The following is a 24,376-nucleotide window of genomic DNA, read 5'->3' as shown; positions in this document are numbered from 1 at the left end:
TGCAGGTTACCACAAAATATAGCCTATATGAAAGTTAGAATTGAATTCCTGTTATCGAAATCTGGAAGTAAATTTATCTAGTGGGCGCTGCTTAAACGTGGATTGCCGAAATTGCTTTGCAATTGCACAAGTGAGCACAAACATCGGTGCAATTTCGTATGAGAAAACGAAACGTGGAAGTATGTTCATCTAGTGGACGCGGAATGACTATAATTGCTTGCAGTTGCACAAGTGCACGCGAACATCGATGCAATTCCTTACAAGAAAATGAAATGCGGAAGTCTGGAATGCATTGCCTGATTTACATTCGGAAACGAAGTCTTAGAAGCAAGTCCGAGGACCAATTGTTTTCTCTCTATTTACAAATGGGATGGGACATCAATGCCCAGTGGTAAAGAGCTCTCCTGATGCACAGATGGTCTGGGATCTATCCCTGTGGGCTATTCCTCATTCCAACCAGTGTATCATGACTGGTATATCAAAGGCCATTGTATATTATAAATGCTATCCTGTCTGTGGGATGGAGCGTATAAAAGATACTTGCTACTAGTGGAAAATTGTAGCAGGTTTCCTCTGAAAGACCAAATGTTTGACATCCAAAAGCCAGTTATTAATAAATCATTGTGGTCTAGTGGTGTCGTTAAAGAAAACAAACTTTACTTTAAATTGTCATCTTCTGGTAGCTACATGTATCTGTCAGTCAGTCATCTGAGAATTGAACACATTGTGTGTAACCAACTTATAGGTTGCACAAAAATGAAAGTCAAGGAACCCATCCACTTTTTGCATAAGCTACATGTATTATGTCCATGTAAATGGTGCCTTAAATTTTGCATAAAAAAAGAAGGTTATGCAAAATTAGATTTGCATGAGAAATGTGCAAATGAAACCCTAGTTTTTCAGAAGCCTGCGAGTAATTTATTCTGGTAGCAGATCTGTCTACCAACATGTCTTTTGAGTATTAACATTTCTAAAACTCAAATACATCAGTACACAAAATCTAAATTTCTATACCAAAAAAAAGAAAAGAAAGAAAAAACAAGAAAAGCAAAACTAATTTTTTGATCCATAATCCATATTGTACATTATAAGTTGTAGAAGCATCATGAGGGGTATATGGCTTTTTATGTACCCTCTGTGTGTTCTTTCACCCCGAGCCGAAGGCGAGGGGGTAAAAGATCACACAGAGGGTACATAAAAAGCCATATACCCCGAGAGATGCTTCTACAACTAATTTATCTTAAACCATATAGCCAAATAATCAAAATAACGCCAGACAATAATTGTTAACAATTTATTAACGGAGCTGTACCACGCGGACGCGAACGAAACCACTTGCCAGTGACGAAAAATAGTTCCATCGATAAACGAGTTTTTAACTTCAAATGTTTGTAATACGAAATTGTCTGAAACAGATATTAATAAAAAAAAAATAAAAAAACTTTTTTTTTTATCAGAAATGTATGTAGTAAAAAAAAATATATATATATTTAAAAAAAAAAAAAAAAAAAACTACCGTTGCTAATCGCGCATTAATATAATAACACCACAACCGTAATTAAGTGGCCGAGTTCAACATTGCAGCTTTTAAAAGTATTGAAATAGTGTATTTTATAGTAAAAATAAAATTAATTATGTATACTTGATTGATTATCAATGTTATTTATAATCTAATTATTGCTTTAGCATTAACTGGGGTGGCTGGAAACTGTTGGAAATTACAGACGGGGTATAAGAGAATTTGGCTCCGCCCACAGGGGGATAAGGGATTTGTCCAACGGCAAACAACCAATGAGATTAAAGAATTTTACATGAAGGCGAGATAATGGTTTTTATTCCACCATTTAGAATTATAATATTTTGTCTCGGTTTGTTTATTTTCAGTTTGTCTGTAAATATGATTCAGTGCTACAGTTTTATTGTTTGTGGGGGAGGTGGGTAATCAAGTCTGTATAATAACTATTTTTTATATTAATATATAAGTACGTAATATAAGTATTTTGGGATTCAGTCTCATACTCTGACCCAAAATCTGGGATTCACAGAGAAGCCCTGAATCCTGCTCTGTTATCGAATGATCTTTGAGTACAAAGGTTTCCTATTTATTTGTGTTTATCTGATCGCGTCTTGGTTTGAGGATGAGTTTAAGAGAATGGTCAGCTTAGGCTAGACCTCTCTCTGGGTCTGATTGGGTCTCCGTCCAATTAATTGATAATATTAACTTGGTCAATCAATACTCGGCCATTCCACAGTGAACTCTCGATCTCCATGTACAGGGCACAGTTTGAACAGTGCTCTACAGTGAACTCTCAATCTCCATGTACAGGGCACAGTTTGAACAGTTGTCAACAGTGAACTCTCAATCTCCATGTACAGGGCACAGTTTGAACAGTTCTCCACAGTGAACTCTCCATCTCCATGTACAGGGCACAGTTTGAACAGTTCTCCACAGTGAACTCTCGATCTCCATGTACAGGGCACAGTTTGAACAGTTCTATACAGTGAACTCTCGATCTCCATGTACAGGGCACAGTTTGAACAGTTCTATACAGTGAACTCTCGATTTCAATGTACAGGGCACAGTTTGAACAGTTCTCCACAGTGAACTCTCGATCTCCATGTACAGGGTACAGTTTGAACAGTTCTCCACAGTGAACTCTCGATCTCCATGTACAGGGCACAGTTTGAACAGTTCTCCACAGCGAACTCTCGATCTCCATGTACATGGTACAGTTTGAACTTCTCCACAGTGAACTCTCGATATCCATGTACAGGGCACAGTTTGAACAGTTCTCTACAGTGAACTCTCGATCTCCATGTACAGGGCACAGTTTGAACTTCTCCACAGTGAACTCTCGATATTCATGTACAGGGCACAGTTTGAACAGTTCTCTACAGTGAACTTTCGATCTCCATGTACATGGCACAGTTTGAACAGTTCTCCACAGTGAACTCACGATCTCCATGTACAGGGCACAGTTTGAACAGTTCTCCACAGTGAATTCTCGATCTTCATGTACAGGGCACAGTTTGAACAGTTCTCTACAGTGAATTCTCGATCTCCATGTACAGGGCACAGTTTGAACAGTTCTCTACAGTGAATTCTCGATCTCCATGTACAGGGCACAGTTTGAACAGTTCTCTACAGTGAATTCTCGATCTCCATGTACAGGGCACAGTTTGAACAGTTCTCTACAGTGAATTCTCGATCTCCATGTACAGGGCACAGTTTGAACAGTTCTCTACAGTGAATTCTCGATCTCCATGTACAGGGCACAGTTTGAACAGTTCTCTACAGTGAATTCTCGATCTCCATGTACAGGGCACAGTTTGAACAGTTCTCTACAGTGAACTCTCGATCTCCATGTACAGGGCACAGTTTGAACAGTTCTCTACAGTGAACTCTCGATCTCCATGTACAGGGCACAGTTTGAACAGTTCTCTACAGTGAATTCTCGATCTTCATGTACAGGGCACAGTTTGAACAGTTCTCATGTGCTTGTGTAAGAAGTTTAGAGGAGGGATGGGTGTTGACTGTAGCGAGCGAAGTTTATAGAGAGGTCAAGTCATCCTCCCCTGGAAAATGTATTGGGGAAAAAAGAAAATTTGCTTACAGCTTGAATGGGGAGGGGGTCAACCTCCAACCTCCACATACACACCTGGGGGTTTTCCTCATTATTCACAGAATAACCTTGAGCTAGAGCTCGAGTACTTAGGGCCAAACTCGACCCAGACCAGAGTAGCTGATAATGATAATAAGGAATAAAGTAAAATAGCATTATGTATCTTAATTCCAGGGCTATTTCTTATTCCAGCCAGTATTCCACATCTGGTGTAACAAAAACCGTGGAATGTACTATCCTGTCTGTGGGATGGTGCATATAAAAGATCCCTTGCTGCTAATTGAAAAGAGTAGCCCATGAAGTGGCGACAGCGGGTTTCCTCTCTCAGTATCTGTGTGGTCCTTAACCATGTACCTGACACCATATAACCATAAATAAAATGTGTTGAGTGTGTCGTTAAATAAAACATTTCCTTCCTTCCTTAATTCCAGAGCTAAATATGGATGCAAAAACATGCCATTGTATTGCATTCCACGCATTCAGTTTTTGTTTTTTCTTCATGTCTATAATGTAACATGTGGCAAGTATATATGGCAAAATGATGTAAGAAAAATAATTAAATGAGAGTGCTCTTCCATGAATGGGTAATTTAGTCTTGTGAACTGATGCGAATCTTGCTAGACTCGAGTACTTGTGGATACCTTACCATGAGTCTACATGTAGCAAATGCATCATCATTTTATTTAATGGTACATTCCATATTTACCTAAGAATCACTGCTAATTTTATTTTTATTTTATTGACTAATTTAGAAACATTTATTTTATCAACAGATTAATGGACAAGTGCTATATGGACGCAGTCATCTGAATGCATCAGCCATTATTAAAGGAATAAAGACCTCACAAGTTAAGATAGTTCTTTTGAGGTGAGTGGTCTTACATCTGGTCCGTATTTATATAAAGGTATAACTAGTTAATGACGTACAATATCGGCAAGCCTCACAGAATTTCCCATTCTTACCTTTACAGGATAAAGCTGATATCCTGTCATTAACCCTAGTAGGTTTTTTTTATCCTGTTGTCCATAAAAATTAAAGGAAAAAGCTATTATTTCAGTTTTTTCATCTACACTGTATGATGAACTAGAGGTCAATTGAACAATTTTGTAATGCAGCTAAGTGTGTGATGTCACATGGTTGAGGTCAAAAGTCATAATCTGCTAGTATACGTTTATGACTTTCTTTTAATTGGTCATCATAATCATCCAATAGAAACAGTGGTTGCTGGATAAGAAAAAATATCCTTGCAAAATGTTTACAGGGTTTATGGAAATCCTGAACAGTCATGGAATTTGCAATTTATATAATTTTCCAGATCTGGGAAGTCGTGGAATGTTTAACTGGATCATGGAAAATACAAACTGGTTGATAATTAGTGTTTTCTAGTATAAAACAACACATGAAGAGATACGCAATTCAAATCAATTTAGTATTATTAGATTATGGTGATGATAGCAGAAAAATCCTTGAATCCCAAAAATGGTAATTGAAAATGCCATGAGAGGTTATGGAATTCGCTTAATAACACTGCGTAATAACACAGTAAGAACAGTTTAGGAATTCACTTGATAACACAGTGTAATAACACAGTAATAACACTGTAGGAATTCACTTGATAACACAGTGTAATAATACAGTAATTACACTGTAGGAATTCGCTTGATAACACTGTAATAACACAGTAAGAACAGTGTAGGAATTCACTTGATAACACAGTGTAATAATACAGTAATAACACTGTAGGAATTCGCTTGATAACACAGTGTAATAACACAGTAATAACACTGTAGGAATTCGCTTAATAACACAGTGTAATAACACAGTAAGAACAGTGTAGGAATTCACTTGATAACACAGTGTAATAACACAGTAATAACACTAGGAAATCACTTGATAACACAGTGTAATAACACAGTAATAACTGCAGGAATTAGCTTGATAACACAGTAATAACAGTGCAGGAATTCACTTGATAGCACAGTAATAACAGTGTAGGAATTTGCTTGATAACACATTGTAATAACACAGTAATAACAGTGCAGGAATTAGCTTGATAACACACTAATAACAGTGTAGGAATTCGCTTGATAACACAGTGTAATAACACAGTAATAACAGTGCAGGAATTAGCTTGATAACACAGTAATAACAGTGTAGGAATTTGCTTGATAACACAGTGTAATAACACAGTAATAACAGTGCAGGAATTCACTTGATAACACAGTGTAATAACACTAGGAATTCACTTGATAACACAGTGTAATAACACAGTAATAACAGTGCAGGAATTCACTTGATAACACAGTGTAATAACACAGTAATAACAGTGCAGGAATTCACTTGATAACACAGTGTAATAACACAGTAATAACACTAGGAATTCACTTGATAACACAGTGTAATAACACAGTAATAACAGTGCAGGAATTAGCTTGATAACACAGTAATAACAGTGCAGGAATTCACTTGATAACACAGTGTAATAACACAGTAATAACAGTGCAGGAATTCACTTGATAACACAGTGTAATAACACAGTAATAACACTAGGAATTCACTTGATAACACAGTGTAATAACACAGTAATAACAGTGCAGGAATTCACTTGATAACACAGTGTAATAACACAGTAATAACAGTGCAGGAATTCACTTGATAACACAGTGTAATAACACAGTAATAACACTAGGAATTCACTTGATAACACAGTGTAATAACACAGTAATAACAGTGTAGGAATTCGCTTGATAACACAGTGTAATAACACAGTAATAACACTAGGAATTCACTTGATAACACAGTGTAATAACACAGTAATAACACTAGGAATTCACTTGATAACACAGTGTAATAACACAGTGAGAACAGTGTAGGGATTCGCTTGATAACACAGTTTAATAACAGTAATAACACTGTAGGAATCCACTTGATAACACAGTGTAATAATACAGTAATAACACTGTAGGAATTCACTTGATAACACAGTGTAATAATACAGTAATAACACTGTAGGGATTCGCTTGATAACACAGTGTAATAATACAGTAATAACACTAGGAATTCGCTTGATAACACAGTGTAATAATACAGTAATAACACTGTAGGGATTCGCTTGATAACACAGTGTAATAATACAGTAATAACGCTGTAGGGATTCGCTTGATAACACAGTGTAATAATACAGTAATAACGCTGTAGGGATTCGCTTGATAACACAGTGTAATAACACAGTAATAACGCTGTAGGGATTCGCTTGATAACACAGTGTAATAACACAGTAATAACACTGTAGGGATTCGCTTGATAACAGTGTAATAACACAGTAATAACACTGTAGGGATTCACTTGATAACACAGTGTAATAACACAGTAATAACACTGTAGGGATTCACTTGATAACACAGTGTAATAACACAGTAATAACACTGTAGGAATTCACTTGATAACACAGTGTAATAACACAGTAATAGCACTGTAGGAATTCACTTGATAACACAGTGTAATAACACAGTAATAACACTGTAGGAATTCACTTGATAACACAGTGTAATAACACTGTAGGAATTCACTTGATAACAGTGTAATAACACAGTAATAACACTGTAGGAATTCACTTGATAACACAGTGTAATAACACAGTAATAACAGTGTAGGAATTCACTTGATATCACAGTGTAATAACACAGTAATAACACTGTAGGGATTCACTTGATAACACAGTGTAATAACACAGTAATAACACTGTAGGAATTCTCTTGATAACACAGTGTAATAACACAGTAATAACACTGTTACTGTAGGAATTTGATTGATAACAGTGTAATAACAGTAATAACACTGTAGGAATTTGCTTGATAATACAGTGTAATAACACAGTAATAACAGTGTAGCAATCCTGCCTTCATTCTTCTAAGAAGTAATATTTATAATGTGTAATTTTGCCCTACATCAACCCCTACCATCACACTTTTTTTCTTCCACTCCATGTTACATTGTTATATATTTTTCTCTCACACCATAGCACTATTCATAGACAATGTAGTTGGTCCCCCAATATAAAATCCTGGCTGCAAGAGCAACAAAATCCAATAAGCCAAAGCTGTTAACTATTTGTGTGGATGAGTATTGTAAGAATATCAATTTTGTATCGCTTGTACCTCACCCACAATATCCATGACATAATCCCATTTAATATACATGTTGCTGTCAAAGAGTCATTTGTTTACAAGGCAACAAGTCCTGTATACTGAGCTTAACATTTCGATAAGAGTTGGTTAAAGTGCATGACATCAACCTACATTTGTGCCAGTTATGATGATGTCATATTACCAATGAAGGTAACTTAATAGCTCTGTGATTGACTAAATATTGAATTAAAATGTTACTTTAGAAGTGTTCTCAGATAAATAGAATTTCCTACTCATGTTTTTTAATACTCTAAGTCATAAATATTAGCCATCTTCAAATATAGTGAAATCCAAATAAGTGACATTAGTGACATAGAACTTTAGCGAGGTCATCAGAAAGTAAAAAAAGAATAAGCTTAACTTGTAGGATCAGTTTTGACTACTCTTGATGTTATGCAGCTTATAGACATCTTGAATTTAGTAAAGAATTGCTGTAATGTGCATGCTAACTAACTATTTATTGTTAAGGTTTCGGAACAGTCTGTTGTACGTCTCTTTAAATTTAGTGTTATGAAATATTAGCATCTTTTATGACCTCGCTAAATTCGCTAACATTTTATGCTCGCTAACATTTCCTGATTTACAGTATGTATAATATCAATCTTTTCTAGTTAATCAATATTTGTCTCGACAGTTCCTCAACAAATATTGAGAAGAAGTCAGAACCATTTTTATTGCCAATTCAGACAAGGAACCCATGAATTGTTAATTTTAATTTTTTTTAAATAACTTTTTTGCTATATACGTATAATGTGTATTGAGTTGAATCTACAATTCTGGTTTGAATTGTTTTTGCAGGCGTGAAGATTATCTCCAGCATATGGCCATAAAACCACTAAGGCTAGGACCCCTATTACACACAGAGGTTAGTGCGGTGTTATTGAGGGGCTTCTTGCTGTGTCTAGACATGTCGTTCATTACAAGGAAAAGAAAGGAAAGGAATGTCGGTTTAACAACACCTCAGAACATTTTAAATTACAAACATGTACCACTTTTTGGTGTCTAACGTGGTTATTTCGACACTTGGACATGCGATAAAGAAACCAGTTGCTACCATACAGCCACCTCTGCAGTTAAGAAAATGTCTATGGCAAAAAATATGCCATGAAATAAGAAAAAAAGGAATATAGTTCACAGCAAAAAAACAGAAAGTGCTGTGATTAAAAACTCGATGGCAATCCATGGCCGATTGAAGTAGGCAATTGTAGGGGTTCATGTAGGTTACTCCCACAGAAAAACTAGCAAGGGATATTTTATATACATTATCCTATAGACAGGACAATACATACCACAGACACACACAAATAAACAAAAACATAAATAAAACTAGATACAACAATATAGTAATGCCTTATATACTAATTCTGGGAACAGTGATGGGTTTAATCTTCATTACATAGGTGGTTAAAAAAATGTTTCCAGTGTATAACAACTGGTCAAAGGCTGTGGTATGTGCTTTCCTATCTGTGGGAAAGTGCACATAAAAGATCCCTTGCTGCTAGTGAAAAAATGTAGCAGGTTTCCTCTGATGAGTAGGAATCGGAATTACCTAATGTCTGACATCCACAAGCTGATGATTAATTAATCAATGAGCTCTAGTTGCACCTATGGATCACAGTGCACAGAAAACATTTTTGGTAGGCAAGACATTTAATTTTACAGAATTGTAAGTGAAGATAAATTGCAGTTTCTTGAGCCTAAATCGGTGACTCTGGTATGCAATTTCCAGCCTGTATGGTGACAACAGGTGTATTGCCTTAATTACTCTCTAGATCAAGTGTTAAAATTAACTGTGATAAAATAGATAGACATTGTTTAAAATGTGCTGAGGTGTCAATGCACTAACATTCCTTTCTTTTTATTCACACTGCACTACTTTCACCTAACTCATCACAGCTTACTCAACATTATTAACCCAATATGTTATGTCATCATAAATACCGACACAAGTACATAACATAAACACTAGTAAATAGACACATTATAATAATAATTAATCATTTTAAAGAAATATAAACAGAATTATAAATCCTCATTTTGAAGACTGGGTGATAGAAGAAAAAAAAAAAATAGGCTAGCCAGTCAAATGAAATCAATTGCACTGACTTAATAATAGATCTGGGACTTTTGACTGATACCCACTTTCTTTCTTGTTTGATAATGACAATTACGAAGGGAGAAATCAATAGTGTGATGGTAACTGAGTGCTGTGCTCTCCCGTTTCATTAGCGGTTTATCTGGCCGGCATGCTGCTTTCGGAGGTGGCTTCTCTGGACAATGTGCTATTTGATTAAGACAAGAGATTTCGTTATTCAGTGTGTCTAACCCATGATTACCCCCCCCCCCCCCCCCCCCCCCGTTATCTGCTGTTAACAGTCATTTAGCAGTAGCATTAGTTAAGTAGGTCACTTGTCTGCTGTGCCATTCTTTATTGTCACTTGCCCAGTGCTGTAGGATTGAACTCCATGGTGGAGCCATTTCATTCTTGCTGTTCAATGTACTGCCCTGTCTATGGGGAAAAAGTGCATATAAAAGATCCCTTGCTGCTATTTGGTTTGAAATAGATTGGTAGCAGAGATACAGTGGGTTTCCACTCACAATTTTGATCATGTCTCGATATAACTCATGTAAGGCAACAAATAACCAGTTTCAAATGTGCTAAGTGGTCATTATTAAGTATTGTTATCTTTTCTTATTGCTTAAAATGTGTTAAGCTATCATCAAGCAAACATGCCTTTCCTTTTCTTTGCTTTCTTTCTTGGTAGTGCTGGGGTGGGATCTAACTCAATCAGTAGGATTCTCGTCTGAGGTTTTGGGGTCATAGGATCGAATCCTGTTAGTGGACATATTCTCTGCTTGGTTTTTTGCCATTCCCGCCAGTCCTCCTCCCCATGACTGTTATGACATGCTGTCCTGTGTAGTCGGAAAGTGCATATAAAAGATCCTTTGCTGCAAATTAAAAACTGTAACAAGTATCCTCTAAAACTATGTCAGGAATGATCAAATGTTTGACATCCAATAGCTAACAAGGAATATTTAGATGTCCTTTAGTGGTGTCGTTAAACATATCAAAACTGCAATTTTGTAGTGTGTGGTGCTGACTGAAATGAGTAATATATTACACTATGGTTGTAAGATTTCTTGTCATAGCAGTACTGAATGACATACTTATGCATGTACCTAACCCCTGAGTTAAGGAAACACTAAAACTGTGGGTGTTAAGCTTGCAGCAAAGTCCGACCTCATATTAGAGGAAGCCTGATTGGTTTTCACATCCAGTCGTAGACCCATTTGTGTGAGAAATGACGCTGAGACAGATTCACATATGTCATAACGTCACTGTCGTCCACTGGGAGGTTTCCATTACACTTGTACGATTTTCAGCTCGATTCATGTTGGACTGCAGGAAATTGAGGTTAACCAAGGGAAATGTCAAACCTTTCAGGAAGATTTATTACTTTTGTGGTATCTCATTTTGAAATAAGATAAAAAGTCAAAGGAAGAAAAACGGTTTTGATGGTTCAGTCCATTACCCCGGTGCTCATACTTTCTGCAGATTATTTGTTTTAGTCAAAGGTGGATTTTCATCACATTGGTATTCATACTTAGTATTTGTTTTAGTCAAAGGTGCATGTTCATGATGTTGGTGTTCATTTAAATATATGTGCTGCTTATAATGCTAATTCAATACATCTGATTAAAGCTGCAAATGTCTGATGTAGTAAAATCAGTGGTATGCTCTTGTCATACACCCTTGATAGACACTAGTTCATCCTTGTCAGTGTCCCATGACTTGTATATCAAAAGCTGTGGTTTGTGCTGTCCTGTCTGTGGAAAAAATGTTTAAAAGATCCCATGCTCTTAATGGAAAACTATACTGCATTTCATCCAACAACAAAATTTGTCTGTAAATTATCAATATCTGATATCTAATACACAATGATTAATTAGTCAACTTGCTCTACTGGTGTTCTTAAACAAAACAAACGTATAATCTTCTCTTTTTTTAGGATTCTAGTACAATTCCTTCCCAGCAGACATCACCAACAACAGCACCAGCAGCAACCACTGTGACATTGCCAGCTAAACCAAAGTCACAGAAAGAGTCGCGTAAAGAGACGCAGAAAGAGCCGGAACCACCAGCCGAGACTGTCCGTACCATCACCGTCACACTGCAGAAGGTAGGCTCAAATTATGGAATTAATTTAATAATCTCCTGTCCGCACCATTACCGTCACACTTCAGAAGGTAGGCTCAAATTATGGAATTAATCTAATAATCTCCTGTCCGTACCATCATGGTCACACTGCAGAAGGTAGGCTCAAATTATGGAATTATTCTAATAATCTCCTGTCCGTACCATTACCGTCACACTGCAGAAGGTAGGCTCAAATTATGGAATTATTCTAATAATCTCCTGTCCGTACCATTACCGTCACACTGCAGAAGGTAGGCTCAAATTATGGAATTATTCTAATAATCTCCTGTCCGTACCATTACCGTCACACTGCAGAAGGTAGGCTCAAATTATGGAATTATTCTAATAATCTCCTGTCCGTACCATTACCGTCACACTGCAGAAGGTAGGCTCAAATTATGGAATTATTCTAATAATCTCCTGTCCGTACCATTACCGTCACACTGCAGAAGGTAGGCTCAAATTATGGAATTATTCTAATAATCTCCTGTCCGTACCATTACCGTCACACTGCAGAAGGTAGGCTCAAATTATGGAATTATTCTAATAATCTCCTGTGTGTACCATCATGGTCACACTGCAGAAGGTAGGCTCAAATTATGGAATTATTCTAATAATCTCCTGTCCGTACCATTACGGTCACACTGCAGAAGGTAGGCTCAAATTATGGAATTATTCTAATAATCTCCTGTCCGTACCATCATGGTCACACTGCAGAAGGTAGGCTCAAATTATGGAATTATTCTAATAATCTCCTGTCCGTACCATTACCGTCACACTGCAGAAGGTAGGCTCAAATTATGGAATTATTCTAATAATCTCCTGTCCGTACCATTACCATCACACTGCAGAAGGTAGGCTCAAATTATGGAATTATTCTAATAATCTCCTGTCCGTACCATCAAGGTCACACTGCAGAAGGTAGGCTCAAATTATGGAATTATTCTAATAATCTCCTGTCCGTACCATTATGGTCACATTTCAAAAGGTAGTCTTACAATATTATATTCATAAATTAATGTATTTTTTTACTCTTTAACTTACTGCCATACTAATTATATCCTGCTAAATTTCAACAACGCTGTCCTGGGCACATGCATCAGCTGTCTGGACAGTGGGTTAATTGTTAGGGATGTGGACCCAGCATCTATCAGCTTCAAAGTCAATGGTTCAACCATTAAATGATTAAAGCTGTTAGGCCAGTTTATATGCAAAAGCATCATTCTGTTTTTAAAACTTGATTTTCATGCTTACATGTATATCTAATTAAGGTTCAAGAATTGTGTCTTTAATAGCATTCACCTCAGCTATCTGTGATGTCTGTCCAGGACTGTGAGTTGATCTTTACTTGTTACTGAGAGAGAAGTCAATGTAGTGACTGAGTTATTAAAACTCACTCTGGGTAGGAGCTGACTGGTATAGGGATGTGAATCCAGTACCTACCAGCCCTACACAATTTGTTGTGAACAATAGTTATTCCTTCTTTTTGTAGTGGTGGCATTGGTTGGCAGGTTAAAGCCTATATTAGGACCAACAACTATACCATTGGTGTTTGTGCAGCAGTTTCAATCGCATCAGGTTGCAGTGTCTTGACTTTGACAAATCTTTATTCATTATATAACTGCTTGATATGCTACTTTTTAGCTGGTTAGGACTAAATGTTAATAGTTGATAAATGTAACATAACAATAACATTTTATCACAGGGATCCCAGGGTCTAGGGTTTGGAATTGCTGAGGAAGATCATGACGGTCACCATGGCATCTACATCAAGAGTATTACGCCAGGTGGAATCGCCTCACAGGTAAGACATTCACAGAGACATGCATAGATAACAAACACAGACATGGGTTGGGGGAGAGCAAGATGATCTGGTAAATACTAGCTGATGTCATAAAAAAACAATCATTAGCATCATAGAATCCTACAATCTGGAATCTTAATATTATCAGTCACTATATGTACATAAATAAGTTCATAAAAGGTGACTGGTTTACACACATATTTAGTAAATAATCTAATTACTTTTTGTTTAATGCACTACCTTTAAAATTTGGGTAACAGCCAGAGCTGGTTATGTTCAAAGTCTTGTTTTGCAGATTAAAACATTTTAAATTTGCAAAGATGTTTTAAAATCCAAAAAGAAGTACATTGAAACCCCACAAAACCAGACTTTCTATAAACTGGAATTCCCTGAAAACCAGACGTTTTCATGGTTCGTTTCTATATATCAGTATTTGTACAGAACCTCTCTAAACTGGATACCCTTGAAACCAGAATTTTTATTTAGTCCAGTGTATGTCGATTCAGATGGATTTTACTGTAGTTTAATTTATTGATTCAAATTATACAGCTTCCCATCCCTTCTATTATATACAAGTATAATTATATGTCTCCCAAAAATAACATCATTTCTAAAAATAAAAAAATAAAAAATAGTAGACTACTGTCAATTTTGTAATGATCGACTGGACATACATGTGACTGGCTATCGTCTAGCAGTGCTCGAAATAAGCACTTGTCCATTTGTCCAGACAAGTGAAAATCTGCTCGGACAAGCAAAATGTACCTCAATGGTTATCCAATGGACAAGTGAAAATGTTCAATGCATTTTCCTTTTGAGCAGTCAAAAATACACTACTTGTACTTAATAAAACAAAACATTTATATGGACAAGTGAAAATATTAGTGGACAAGTAGATTTCTAGATGTACTTGTCCGGTGGACTAGTGAAAAAGTCTGCTTATTTCTATCGCTGCCCAGTCCTCGAAATCAAAAGTAAGTGTGTGTGTGTGTGTTTGTAGATATTTTGTTCTGTGTGTCAGACTTTGCCCTCTCAGACTACAGATAAACACACAGAAAGGTCTAGCCATAGATTTACTTTACCTATTAATTGACTTTGACCCTGGCTCTTAATGATAATTATGATTCTAATACAATTCCGAATCTATCTCTCAGTCTGTTCGTATCGATTATCTGTTGGTTTTATCATTCTGCTAGACCGATTGGCTGCAGATCTTCCTCAAAACGATGCCAATTAAGAAACATGAAACAAGTGAACCATTCACATGCATTTTACTCTTATAAGTTAATAAATCAAAGTCAGCTACATCAGTCATTTGCAATCCAAAATGATGCTAATTGTTGTAATATAAATTTATGGGATTAGCAAGACCAGGGCCATATCTAGTGTGTGTGTGTTGGGGGGGGGGGGGGGGGGGAGGGGGAGCAGGTGCCCTCTACTCCAAAAATATGAACAAGTGTCCATGTAGTTTAAAGGTGCCATTTTTGTCTAGTTGGGGACGACCCTCAAGTACTGTGCCCTGCCGTTTTTCTCTTCTGCAGTCCTACATTGTAGTTATATTACGACCCTCAAGTACTGTGCCCTGCCGTTTTTCTATTCTGCAGTCCTACATTGTAGTTATATTACGACCCTCAAGTACTGTGCCCTGCCGTTTTTCTCTTCTGCAGTCCTACCCTGCCGTTTTTCTCTTCTGCAGTCCTACATTGTAGTTATATTACGACCCTCAAGTACTGTGCCCTGCCGTTTTTCTCTTCTGCAGTCCTACATTGTAGTTATATTACGACCCTCAAGTACTGTGCCCTGCCGTTTTTCTCTTCTGCAGTCCTAATTGTAGATATATTACGACCCTCAAGTACTGTGCCCTGCCGTTTTTCTCTTCTGCAGTCCTACATTGTAGTTATATTACGACCCTCAAGTACTGTGCCCTGCCGTTTTTCTCTTCTGCAGTCCTACATTGTAGTTATATTACGACCCTCAAGTACTGTGCCCTGCCGTTTTTCTCTTCTGCAGTCCTACATTGTAGTTATATTACGACCCTCAAATACTGTGCCCTGCCGTTTTTCTCTTCTGCAGTCCTACCTTGTAGTTATATTACGACCCTCAAGTACTGTGCCCTGCCGTTTTTCTCTTCTGCAGTCCTACATTGTAGTTATATTACGACCCTCAAGTACTGTGCCCTGCCGTTTTTCTCTTCTGCAGTCCTACATTGTAGTTATATTACGACCCTCAAGTACTGTGCCCTGCCGTTTTTCTCTTCTGCAGTCCTACATTGTAGATATATTACGACCCTCAAGTACTGTGCCCTGCCGTTTTTCTCTTCTGCAGTCCTACATTGTAGTTATATTACGACCCTCAAGTACTGTGCCCTGCCGTTTTTCTCTTCTGCAGTCCTACATTGTAGATATATTACGACCCTCAAGTACTGTGCCCTGCCGTTTTTCTCTTCTGCAGTCCTACATTGTAGTTATATTACGACCCTCAAGTACTGTGCCCTGCCGTTTTTCTCTTCTGCAGTCCTACATTGTAGTTATATTACGACCCTCAAGTACTGTGCCCTGGGTTTTTCTGGGTTTTTCTCTTCTGCAGTCCTACATTGTAGTTATATTACGACCCTCAAGTACTGTGCCCTGCCGTTTTTCTCTACTGCAGTCCTTCATTATAGATATATTACGACCCTCAAATACTGTGCCCTGGGTTTTTCTCTTCTGCAGTCCTACATTGTAGATATATTACGACCCTCAAGTACTGTGCCCTGGGTTTTTCTCTTCTGCAGTCCTACATTGTAGTTATATTACGACCCTCAAGTACTGTGCCCTGGGTTTTTCTCTTCTGCAGTCCTACATTGTAGTTATATTATACTGTGTACTTTAAAAAGTAGATAGACATACATGTGTATTGCATGTTCATTTCTGTTAAGTACTGTAATAGCTACAACAAATACTGTAACAGTTGTCATAACATTACTAAACAAATTATATAGTGTAAATCAGGAAATATAATGTGTTATGATATTATTGTGTTGGAACCTGAACACATTAAAATGTACTTTTATTTCTGCATCTGGTAAATGCAACTTTAAAAGATTTTAAAGCGACAGACCCTAATTTTTAAACACTACAACATATTTTTTACTATTAAAGCAGTTTTTGATAATTTAAATTAGAAGTACTTACATTTTATTATTTAGAATTTTAATTGTCATACACCTGAAGTGGTTTTAGTAATCTCGGTTTTTGCAATACCCCAAAATGCATTTTTCATAATTCTTAAAACACACGTTCATCTGAGAAGTACTAGTAATAGTTATAGAGACAATTAAGATCTAATTACTGTAGATCCTGAAATTAATGTGATCATAATATTAATGCGAAAAATGCGAGCTCGTGTTATTCGCATTAATAATATGACGCGCATTTATTTTATGTTTTGTCTATGTATCCCACGTTATTAAAACATATAAAACAACTGGCAAACAATTCATTGTAGGCAAGTCTGACTAATTGTTGACTAGTCCAGCAAGCTATGTGTCATACTTTTAAAACAAAGATTAAAATTCGAATACATTTATAAAACAACTGGAGCACAATTCATTGTACAATAATCTAACAAGATGCCAGCCATGCGTGATGACTGCGGAGTCTTTGGCCATCCTATCAAAAGCAGACACGATACATCGCGTGTGAATGGGTTTTAGCACGCTAATCCTGAGGTCGACCGTTTTTTTTTATTTCACTGTTCAAGTTCACTGCAACTTAGTTGGGTGAATTGTTCTTTTGTTATGACTTTGAAATATGTCTACATTCTTAGGAAGATACAGTTGTAATGGTACATATATGCTAATGTTTAACCAGATTTATGTAACGATACCCGTTACGTAATTGAACGCTGCAAAATATGCTTGGAGTTGATCTCACCAAAAACACTAAGGACTAAACAGGTTAACTGATGTGTACACAGATATGTTAGTAAGTTGATCTCGTTGAAGTCAACTGTATCTTGGATTGAACCAAAAAGTAAACGGACGTGTGTTGCTAGGAAGGTAATATTTCAAAGGGAGCCACTCGCATTAATTTCATGTCGCATTTTAGTCTGCCCACCGTCAATCGCATTAATTTAGGGACGTGTTAATTTGATGATCTACAGTATTCTTAGACAGCATTTCCCTGTTTAAACATTTCAGACTCTGTCTTCTCTCTGTTATAACCTTATCCAAATATGAGTTGCAGGTTTGTATATTAACTAAACTTACAAAGTGATTATTTTTATGGGTTGAAGGTCTGCACCTTTAATGGAACATGTGTGTTGGTCTTGGTTTTGTTGTTTGTGTTTTGTATTTTATTTGGTTTTATTGTTAAAAATGCTTCAAGTAATTATAGTGCAGATATGACACTCATCCATCATATTTTCATATTAGTATCCTGCTTGCATTAATATCATAATTTAATTATTAATTAGTTTTTTTATTGTTATTTTTTAGGATGGTAAACTGAATGTAGGAGATGAAATTCTGGAAGTAGGTGACAAGTCTTTCAGAGGTGTACATTATGATAAGGTAATTATCCACTAATTACTACTAGAAGGAAAATTGTTTTTTTATACTAAAAGTAACACAGTGGTTTTTCAAATGTGTTATTGTATACTGTGTTGATATAATGATTACATGATAAAATAATTAAAGGGCTACTATTCATAGGCACAAGACTTTTACAATGGTTTTTATGATAATTTTAAAATGCTGTAATGACATTAAACATAAATATGATAATAATTGTATTTTTATTATAAACTGTTCAATTTCATTTTGTATATTATTATTATTATTATCACTATCACTATCACTATCATTATTATAGCAGCAAGATGGGAACAAGAAATTGAGTTTACTGTACATGTATGAAGTTATAAGTCCAGTTGCTCCAGCCAGTGCTCCACGACTGGTATATCACAGGCTTTGGCATGTGCTATCTTGTCTGTCAGATGGTGCATATAAAAGATCCCTTGCTACTAACGGAAAAATGTGGCGGGTTTCCTCTTTAAGACTATGTGTCAGAATTACCAAACGTTTCACATCCAATACCTGATGTTTAATAAATCAACATGCTCTAGTGGTGTCGTTAAACAAAACAAACTTTTATAAGACCAGCCCTTGATATTCAGATTATCTTTTGCGATGGCAATTTAATACATACAATAAAAAAAAAAATTCCCGATAATGTTAAAAACACCACTGATAGATCAATTACATATGCGATAGCTTTTTGCGGCTGCTCTGGTTATTGCTGTCATGAATTTTTAGGGCTGTAACACTAGATGTTTTCTTCTTATTTTTGTTCGCTTGATGACTACACATTAGGCCAGCCGTGACTATGAATGATACTGTCCTCTGTTGATCACTCTTGGTACCGTACAGCTTCTTCTGGAATGTTGTAGTTGTCCAGGTAGTGCCCCTCAGCTGCTGTAGATTTTTGTAGTCTTGGATGACATTTTCGGTCGTCTGTTCTGCTTCTCTACAGGAGCACATGGAAGAGGGTGCCAGCCGGAACCTCTTATTCATGTGCTGGTTCAGCCTGTTGTGTCCAGTCCTTAGTCAGAACATGATCACCGGTTCATGCCGTGTTAGCTGGAAATAACCATCAGTTAGTTTGGGAGATCTGTAAAGAGATTTAATATGGGTTTGACCTCTTCATATGTTACCCAGTTATCCTGCTACTAGATGTTTTTATTTTTTTTAGGCAATAGATGTATTACGCACAACTACGGGTACAGTGAAGTTAAAAGTACGTCCATGTGTCTCACCCGGTGGTGTAATACACCTCGCAAACACTCCAGGTAAGTTACAGGTGTTAATTGTAACAAACATTGTGTCTCACATGGTGCTGTAATACACATTTGTAAACAAAAATGTATTTACAACACATTTGTGTTTATTAACAAAAATGTATTTACAACACATTTGTGTTTATCAATGAAAATGTATTTACAACACATTTGAGTTTATTAACAAAAATGTATTTACAACATGTTTGTGTTTATAAACAAAAATGTATTTACAACACATTTGTGTTTATAAATGAAAATGGATTTACAACATATTTGTGTGTATCAATGAACCTGTAATTCCAGTACATTTGTGTTTATCAATGAAAATATATTTACAACACATTTGTGTTTATCAATGAAAATGTATTTACAACACGTTTTTGTGTTTATGAATGAAAATGTATTTATAACACATTTGTGTTTATCAATGAAAATGTATTTACAACATGTTTGTGTTTATAAACAAAAATGTATTTACAACACATTTGTGTGTATAAATGAAAATGTATTTACAACATATTTGTGTTTATCAATGAACCTGTAATTCCAGTACATTTGTGTTTATCAATGAAAATGTATTTACAACACGTTTTTGTGTTTATCAATGAAAATGTATTTATAGCACATTTGTGTTTATCAATGAAAATGTATTTACAACACATTTGTGTTCATCAATGAAAATGTATTTACATGTACAACACATTTGTGTTTATCAATGAAAATGTATTTACAACACATTTGTGTTTATCAATAAACCTGTAATTCCAGCACATTTGTGTTTATCGTTTACATGTATTTCCATCATGTTTGTAGGTGAGTCATCGACTGACCCCGCCAACACATCGGCGGACCCAAAGACATGCGCCATCACCCCGGGGCGCGAGACGCTCATCGAGATCGAGAAGGGCCGCACCGGACTCGGGCTTAGTATTGTGGGCGGGTCCGACACTCTCCTAGTATGTCAACTTTGTCTCTGCATTTATACATCACTTAGTTATTTAGTGGGGTGGGCAAGCCACGAGATGATCATTGAGATCAAGAAGTGCTGCAACAGACTCTCCTTGTATGTCAACTCTGTCTGTATTTACACATTACTTAGGTATTTAGTGGGGTGGGGGGCAAGCCGCGAGATGCTCATTGAGATCGACAAGTGCCACCCATTAGGTTATTTCTTGCTCCAGCCAGTGCATTATAACAGGTATATCAAATACTGTGGTATGTGCAATCCTGTCTGGGATGGTGCATATAAAATATCCCTTGTTACTAATGGAACCTAACTGGTTTCCTTTCTTAAGACTATGTCAAAATTACCCAATGTTTGTTATCCAATAAATCAATGTGCTCTAGTGGTGTCATTAAATAAAACAAACTTTAACACTTACATGTTCTTACTTGTACTTAAATTTACTTACTACTTATTTATTTGTTTTACATACTGTATATTGCCATCATACAAAATGAGCAGTTTGGGGATTGCCAACTTACATAATATTTACTTGATTTTAGTATTTGTTTTTATAGGGAGCCATCAAAATTCATGTCCATTTAGAGCTCACACTATTCATGAACTACTTCAGTGGGTTTTTTATATTATCATTATTCCTGAAGTTTTTATTAGGAGTATGATTGATGAGGCTTTTAATTTTTAAGGAGCTATCATCATTATTCCTGAAGTTTTTATAGAGTGTCTTGTTTTCATAGGGAGCTATCATCATTATTCCTGAAGTTTTTATTAGGAGTATGATTGATGAGGCTTTTAATTTTTAAGGAGCTATCATCATTATTCATGAAGCTTTTATTGTGTCTCTTGTTTTTATAGGGAGCTATCATCACTATTCATGAAGTTTTTATAGATTGTCTCTTGTTTCCCTAGGATATCATTATTCATGAAGTTTTTATAGTGTCTCTTGTTTTCCTAGGGAACTATTATCATTATTCATGAAGTTTTTATAGTGTCTCTTGTTTTCATAGGGAGCTATCATCACTATTCGTGAAGTTTTTATAGTGTCTCTTGTTTTCATAGGGAACTATTATCATTATTCATGAAGTTTTTATAGAGTGTCTCTTGTTTTCATAGGGAGCTATTATTATTCATGAAGTTTTTATAAAGTGTCTGTTGTTTTCTTAGGGAGCTATTATTATTCACGAAGTGTATGAGGATGGTGCTGCCGCCCGCGATGGAAGACTGCTGGCTGGTGACCAGATACTGGAGGTGAGGAGAAGTAAAATATATCATCAGATTGTTGTTTCACATTTTCCTTTCATTTCTTTGAAATTCATCTTTTCTGCCTGTTCTGTTCTGTCAACTTCTTGCTGTACTGTTCCACATCCCAGTCCTTGTCTGACCATGTAACCATAACATGGCAAGAGATGTTAGTGCAATTTGTTCAGTGTTATCATAAGTTTAACACATATACTACTCAAAAGAATTTAAGGGTCAAAAATTTATAACCAAATAAGTTTCAGAGTATATTAGATTGATGATGTAAACTACACCAATTTTTTTTTTTATTGTTCCATATTTACAAAAAAAACACAAATAAACGTCACTGTATACAAGAAAGTCACATGACATGCTGTCAAAGTTGAAGGTTGTCAAACATGGATTTTACACATTAGAACATTCGTTTAATACTGTGTGAATCCACCCCTGGCGCGAATACACTCGACACATCGTTGCCTCATGCTGTTGATCAGACCTCTGAAGAACTCTTGGGGAATGGCCTGCCACTCTGCCATAAGAAGTTGACCTAGATCATGAAGGTTGGCCGGAGGGGCATGGTTATCCCGAACTCTCCTGCCTAATTCATCCCAGGCGTTCTCTATTGGGGCCAAGTCAGGCAAATATGCTGGCCAATCCATCCTGGCAATACATTGTTGTATGAGAAAGTCCGTTACCACCCTGGCGCAGTGGGGTCTGGCATTGTCATCCTGCAGAACTGCCCCGCCGCCAATCTGCTGAAGGCCTGGGAGAACCAACGGCCGGATAATCTCATTCAGATAGTGGATTCCATTCAGATTGTTATCCACCACATAGAGGGGGGTCCTGTGGTGGATAGAGATGCCGCCCCACACCATGATGCTGCCACCACCGAACCGGTGACGTTGTCTAACATTAACGTCAGCGAAGCGCTCCCCAGGACGTCTGTAGACACGAACCCGACCGTCGTTGAACTGGAGACTAAACCTGGACTCATCAGTGAACATCACTCGACCCCACTGAACACGTTGCCACCGCAGATGAAGCGTGCACCAGTGACGTCTGGCCATTCTGTGACGTGGTAGGAGTGGTGGTCGAACAGCCTGGCGACGGCAGCGTAGATTATTGGCTCTCAGACGATTGCGTATGGTTTGATCAGACACTCGAGTTCCAGTCGCAGTCCGCAGATTGTCACGTAATCGGCGTGCAGTGGTTGTGCGTTGACATAGAGCCATATTGGTGATGTAGCGGTCCTCTCTATTTGTAGTGCTTCGGGGTCTTCCCGAACGTGGACGATTTCGAACAGAATTCGTTGCTTGGTACCGTTGCCACAGTCGGCCAACGACACTCTGACTGACACCAAGTCTCAGAGCAACATTTCTTTGCGTATTGCCATCCTGAAGCCAAGCAATAGCCCTTCCTCGATCTTCGATAGTCAGTTGAAGTCGTACCATTGTCGAATTTGGAATGTGCACCATACACGAATGCAAGCTCCAATTATACGGAAATTCAGCATTGGGAACATGGAATACACGTGCAAAGCGTGCAAATGAAGCACTTTGTGAAAAAGCAAGTTATGGGCACTTAGCAGACCTTTCGCTTTCGCCCTAATTTACGTGCAAATGTAAGCATGTTTTCGCCATTAGAACTAGTCGACAGTGTCAATGACAGTGGATTTTAATTCATTTATGGGTTGCTTAGACCCACTTTCGTCAAAATGGAACAATACCATGCGTGACATTATGGTCTAGCTAATATAATTGACATTCAGAAAATAATGTCGAAAATATCGTCTGACCCTTAAATTCTTTTGAGTAGTATATATGTAAAGCAATTTCTACTGAAGGAATTCAAGTGATCAGCACTGGTGAAATATTACTCTTGGTTTTAATTCCTTTTACCAGCTAATACAAATTCATATAATATATTTATATAATACACAATGAATGTTATGAAGTACATTTAAAGTTTATTATTAGTAAATTAGTTTAAGGATAGCTGAATTAATTTTCTTTTCTTCATAGTTATTGTTTGTGGCAGTATTTTGGGTTATTTGGTGGGGAGGGGGTTATAAGGAGGATGTTACTACAATAAAACTATCTGAATTAACCTTTTAAGGATGTTTTCCCTGAGTGGGTGCTTCGCAAGGCTCAATGGGTAGGTGTAAACCACTTGCACCGACCAGTAATCCATCACTGGTTCAACAAAGGCCATGGTTTGTGCTATCCTGCCTGTGGGAAGTGCAAATAAAAGATCCCTTGCTGCTAATCGGAAAGAGTAGCCCATGTAGTGGCGACAGCGGATTTCCTCTTAAAATCTGTGTGGTCCTTAACCATATGTCTGACGCCATATAACCGTCAATAAAATGTGTTAAGTGCATCGTTAAATAAAACATTTTTTTTTTTTTTTTTTAAGGAAGTTTTAGCTCAATTGAAAATCAAATGAAATGGATCTTTAACTTTGTTTGGCAAACTTAAATATAAATAATTGGGCTACACATTTTCTGACCACATAGCTAATAACACAGTCAGACATCATTATTT

The 24,376-nt window shown here is 36.8% G+C and overlaps 1 protein-coding gene across 5 annotated transcripts in view; it reads left to right on the top strand.

Moving 5' to 3' along the window:
* Nucleotides 1-24,376, top strand: part of LOC121376453 (multiple PDZ domain protein-like) — a 305,209-nt gene that overhangs the window by 263,671 nt on the left and 17,162 nt on the right. For all 5 annotated transcript variants that reach the window (XR_005958447.1, XM_041504328.1, XM_041504327.1 and 2 more), the window contains 8 exons: nucleotides 4,397-4,491; nucleotides 8,610-8,676; nucleotides 11,822-11,992; nucleotides 13,715-13,813; nucleotides 18,291-18,365; nucleotides 19,546-19,642; nucleotides 20,447-20,589; nucleotides 21,762-21,845. Coding sequence is in view for 4 of the 5 variants with exons in the window: in XM_041504328.1 (XP_041360262.1) it covers nucleotides 4,397-4,491; nucleotides 8,610-8,676; nucleotides 11,822-11,992; nucleotides 13,715-13,813; nucleotides 18,291-18,365; nucleotides 19,546-19,642; nucleotides 20,447-20,589; nucleotides 21,762-21,845 (831 nt within the window). In the remaining variant the exon portion in view is untranslated. The remainder of the gene's footprint in view (nucleotides 1-4,396; nucleotides 4,492-8,609; nucleotides 8,677-11,821; nucleotides 11,993-13,714; nucleotides 13,814-18,290; nucleotides 18,366-19,545; nucleotides 19,643-20,446; nucleotides 20,590-21,761; nucleotides 21,846-24,376) is intronic.

Source organism: Gigantopelta aegis, chromosome 6 (assembly GCF_016097555.1).
Source record: "Gigantopelta aegis isolate Gae_Host chromosome 6, Gae_host_genome, whole genome shotgun sequence".
NCBI lineage: Eukaryota > Metazoa > Mollusca > Gastropoda > Neomphalida > Peltospiridae > Gigantopelta > Gigantopelta aegis.
This window is presented reverse-complemented; position numbering and strand designations above follow the sequence as displayed.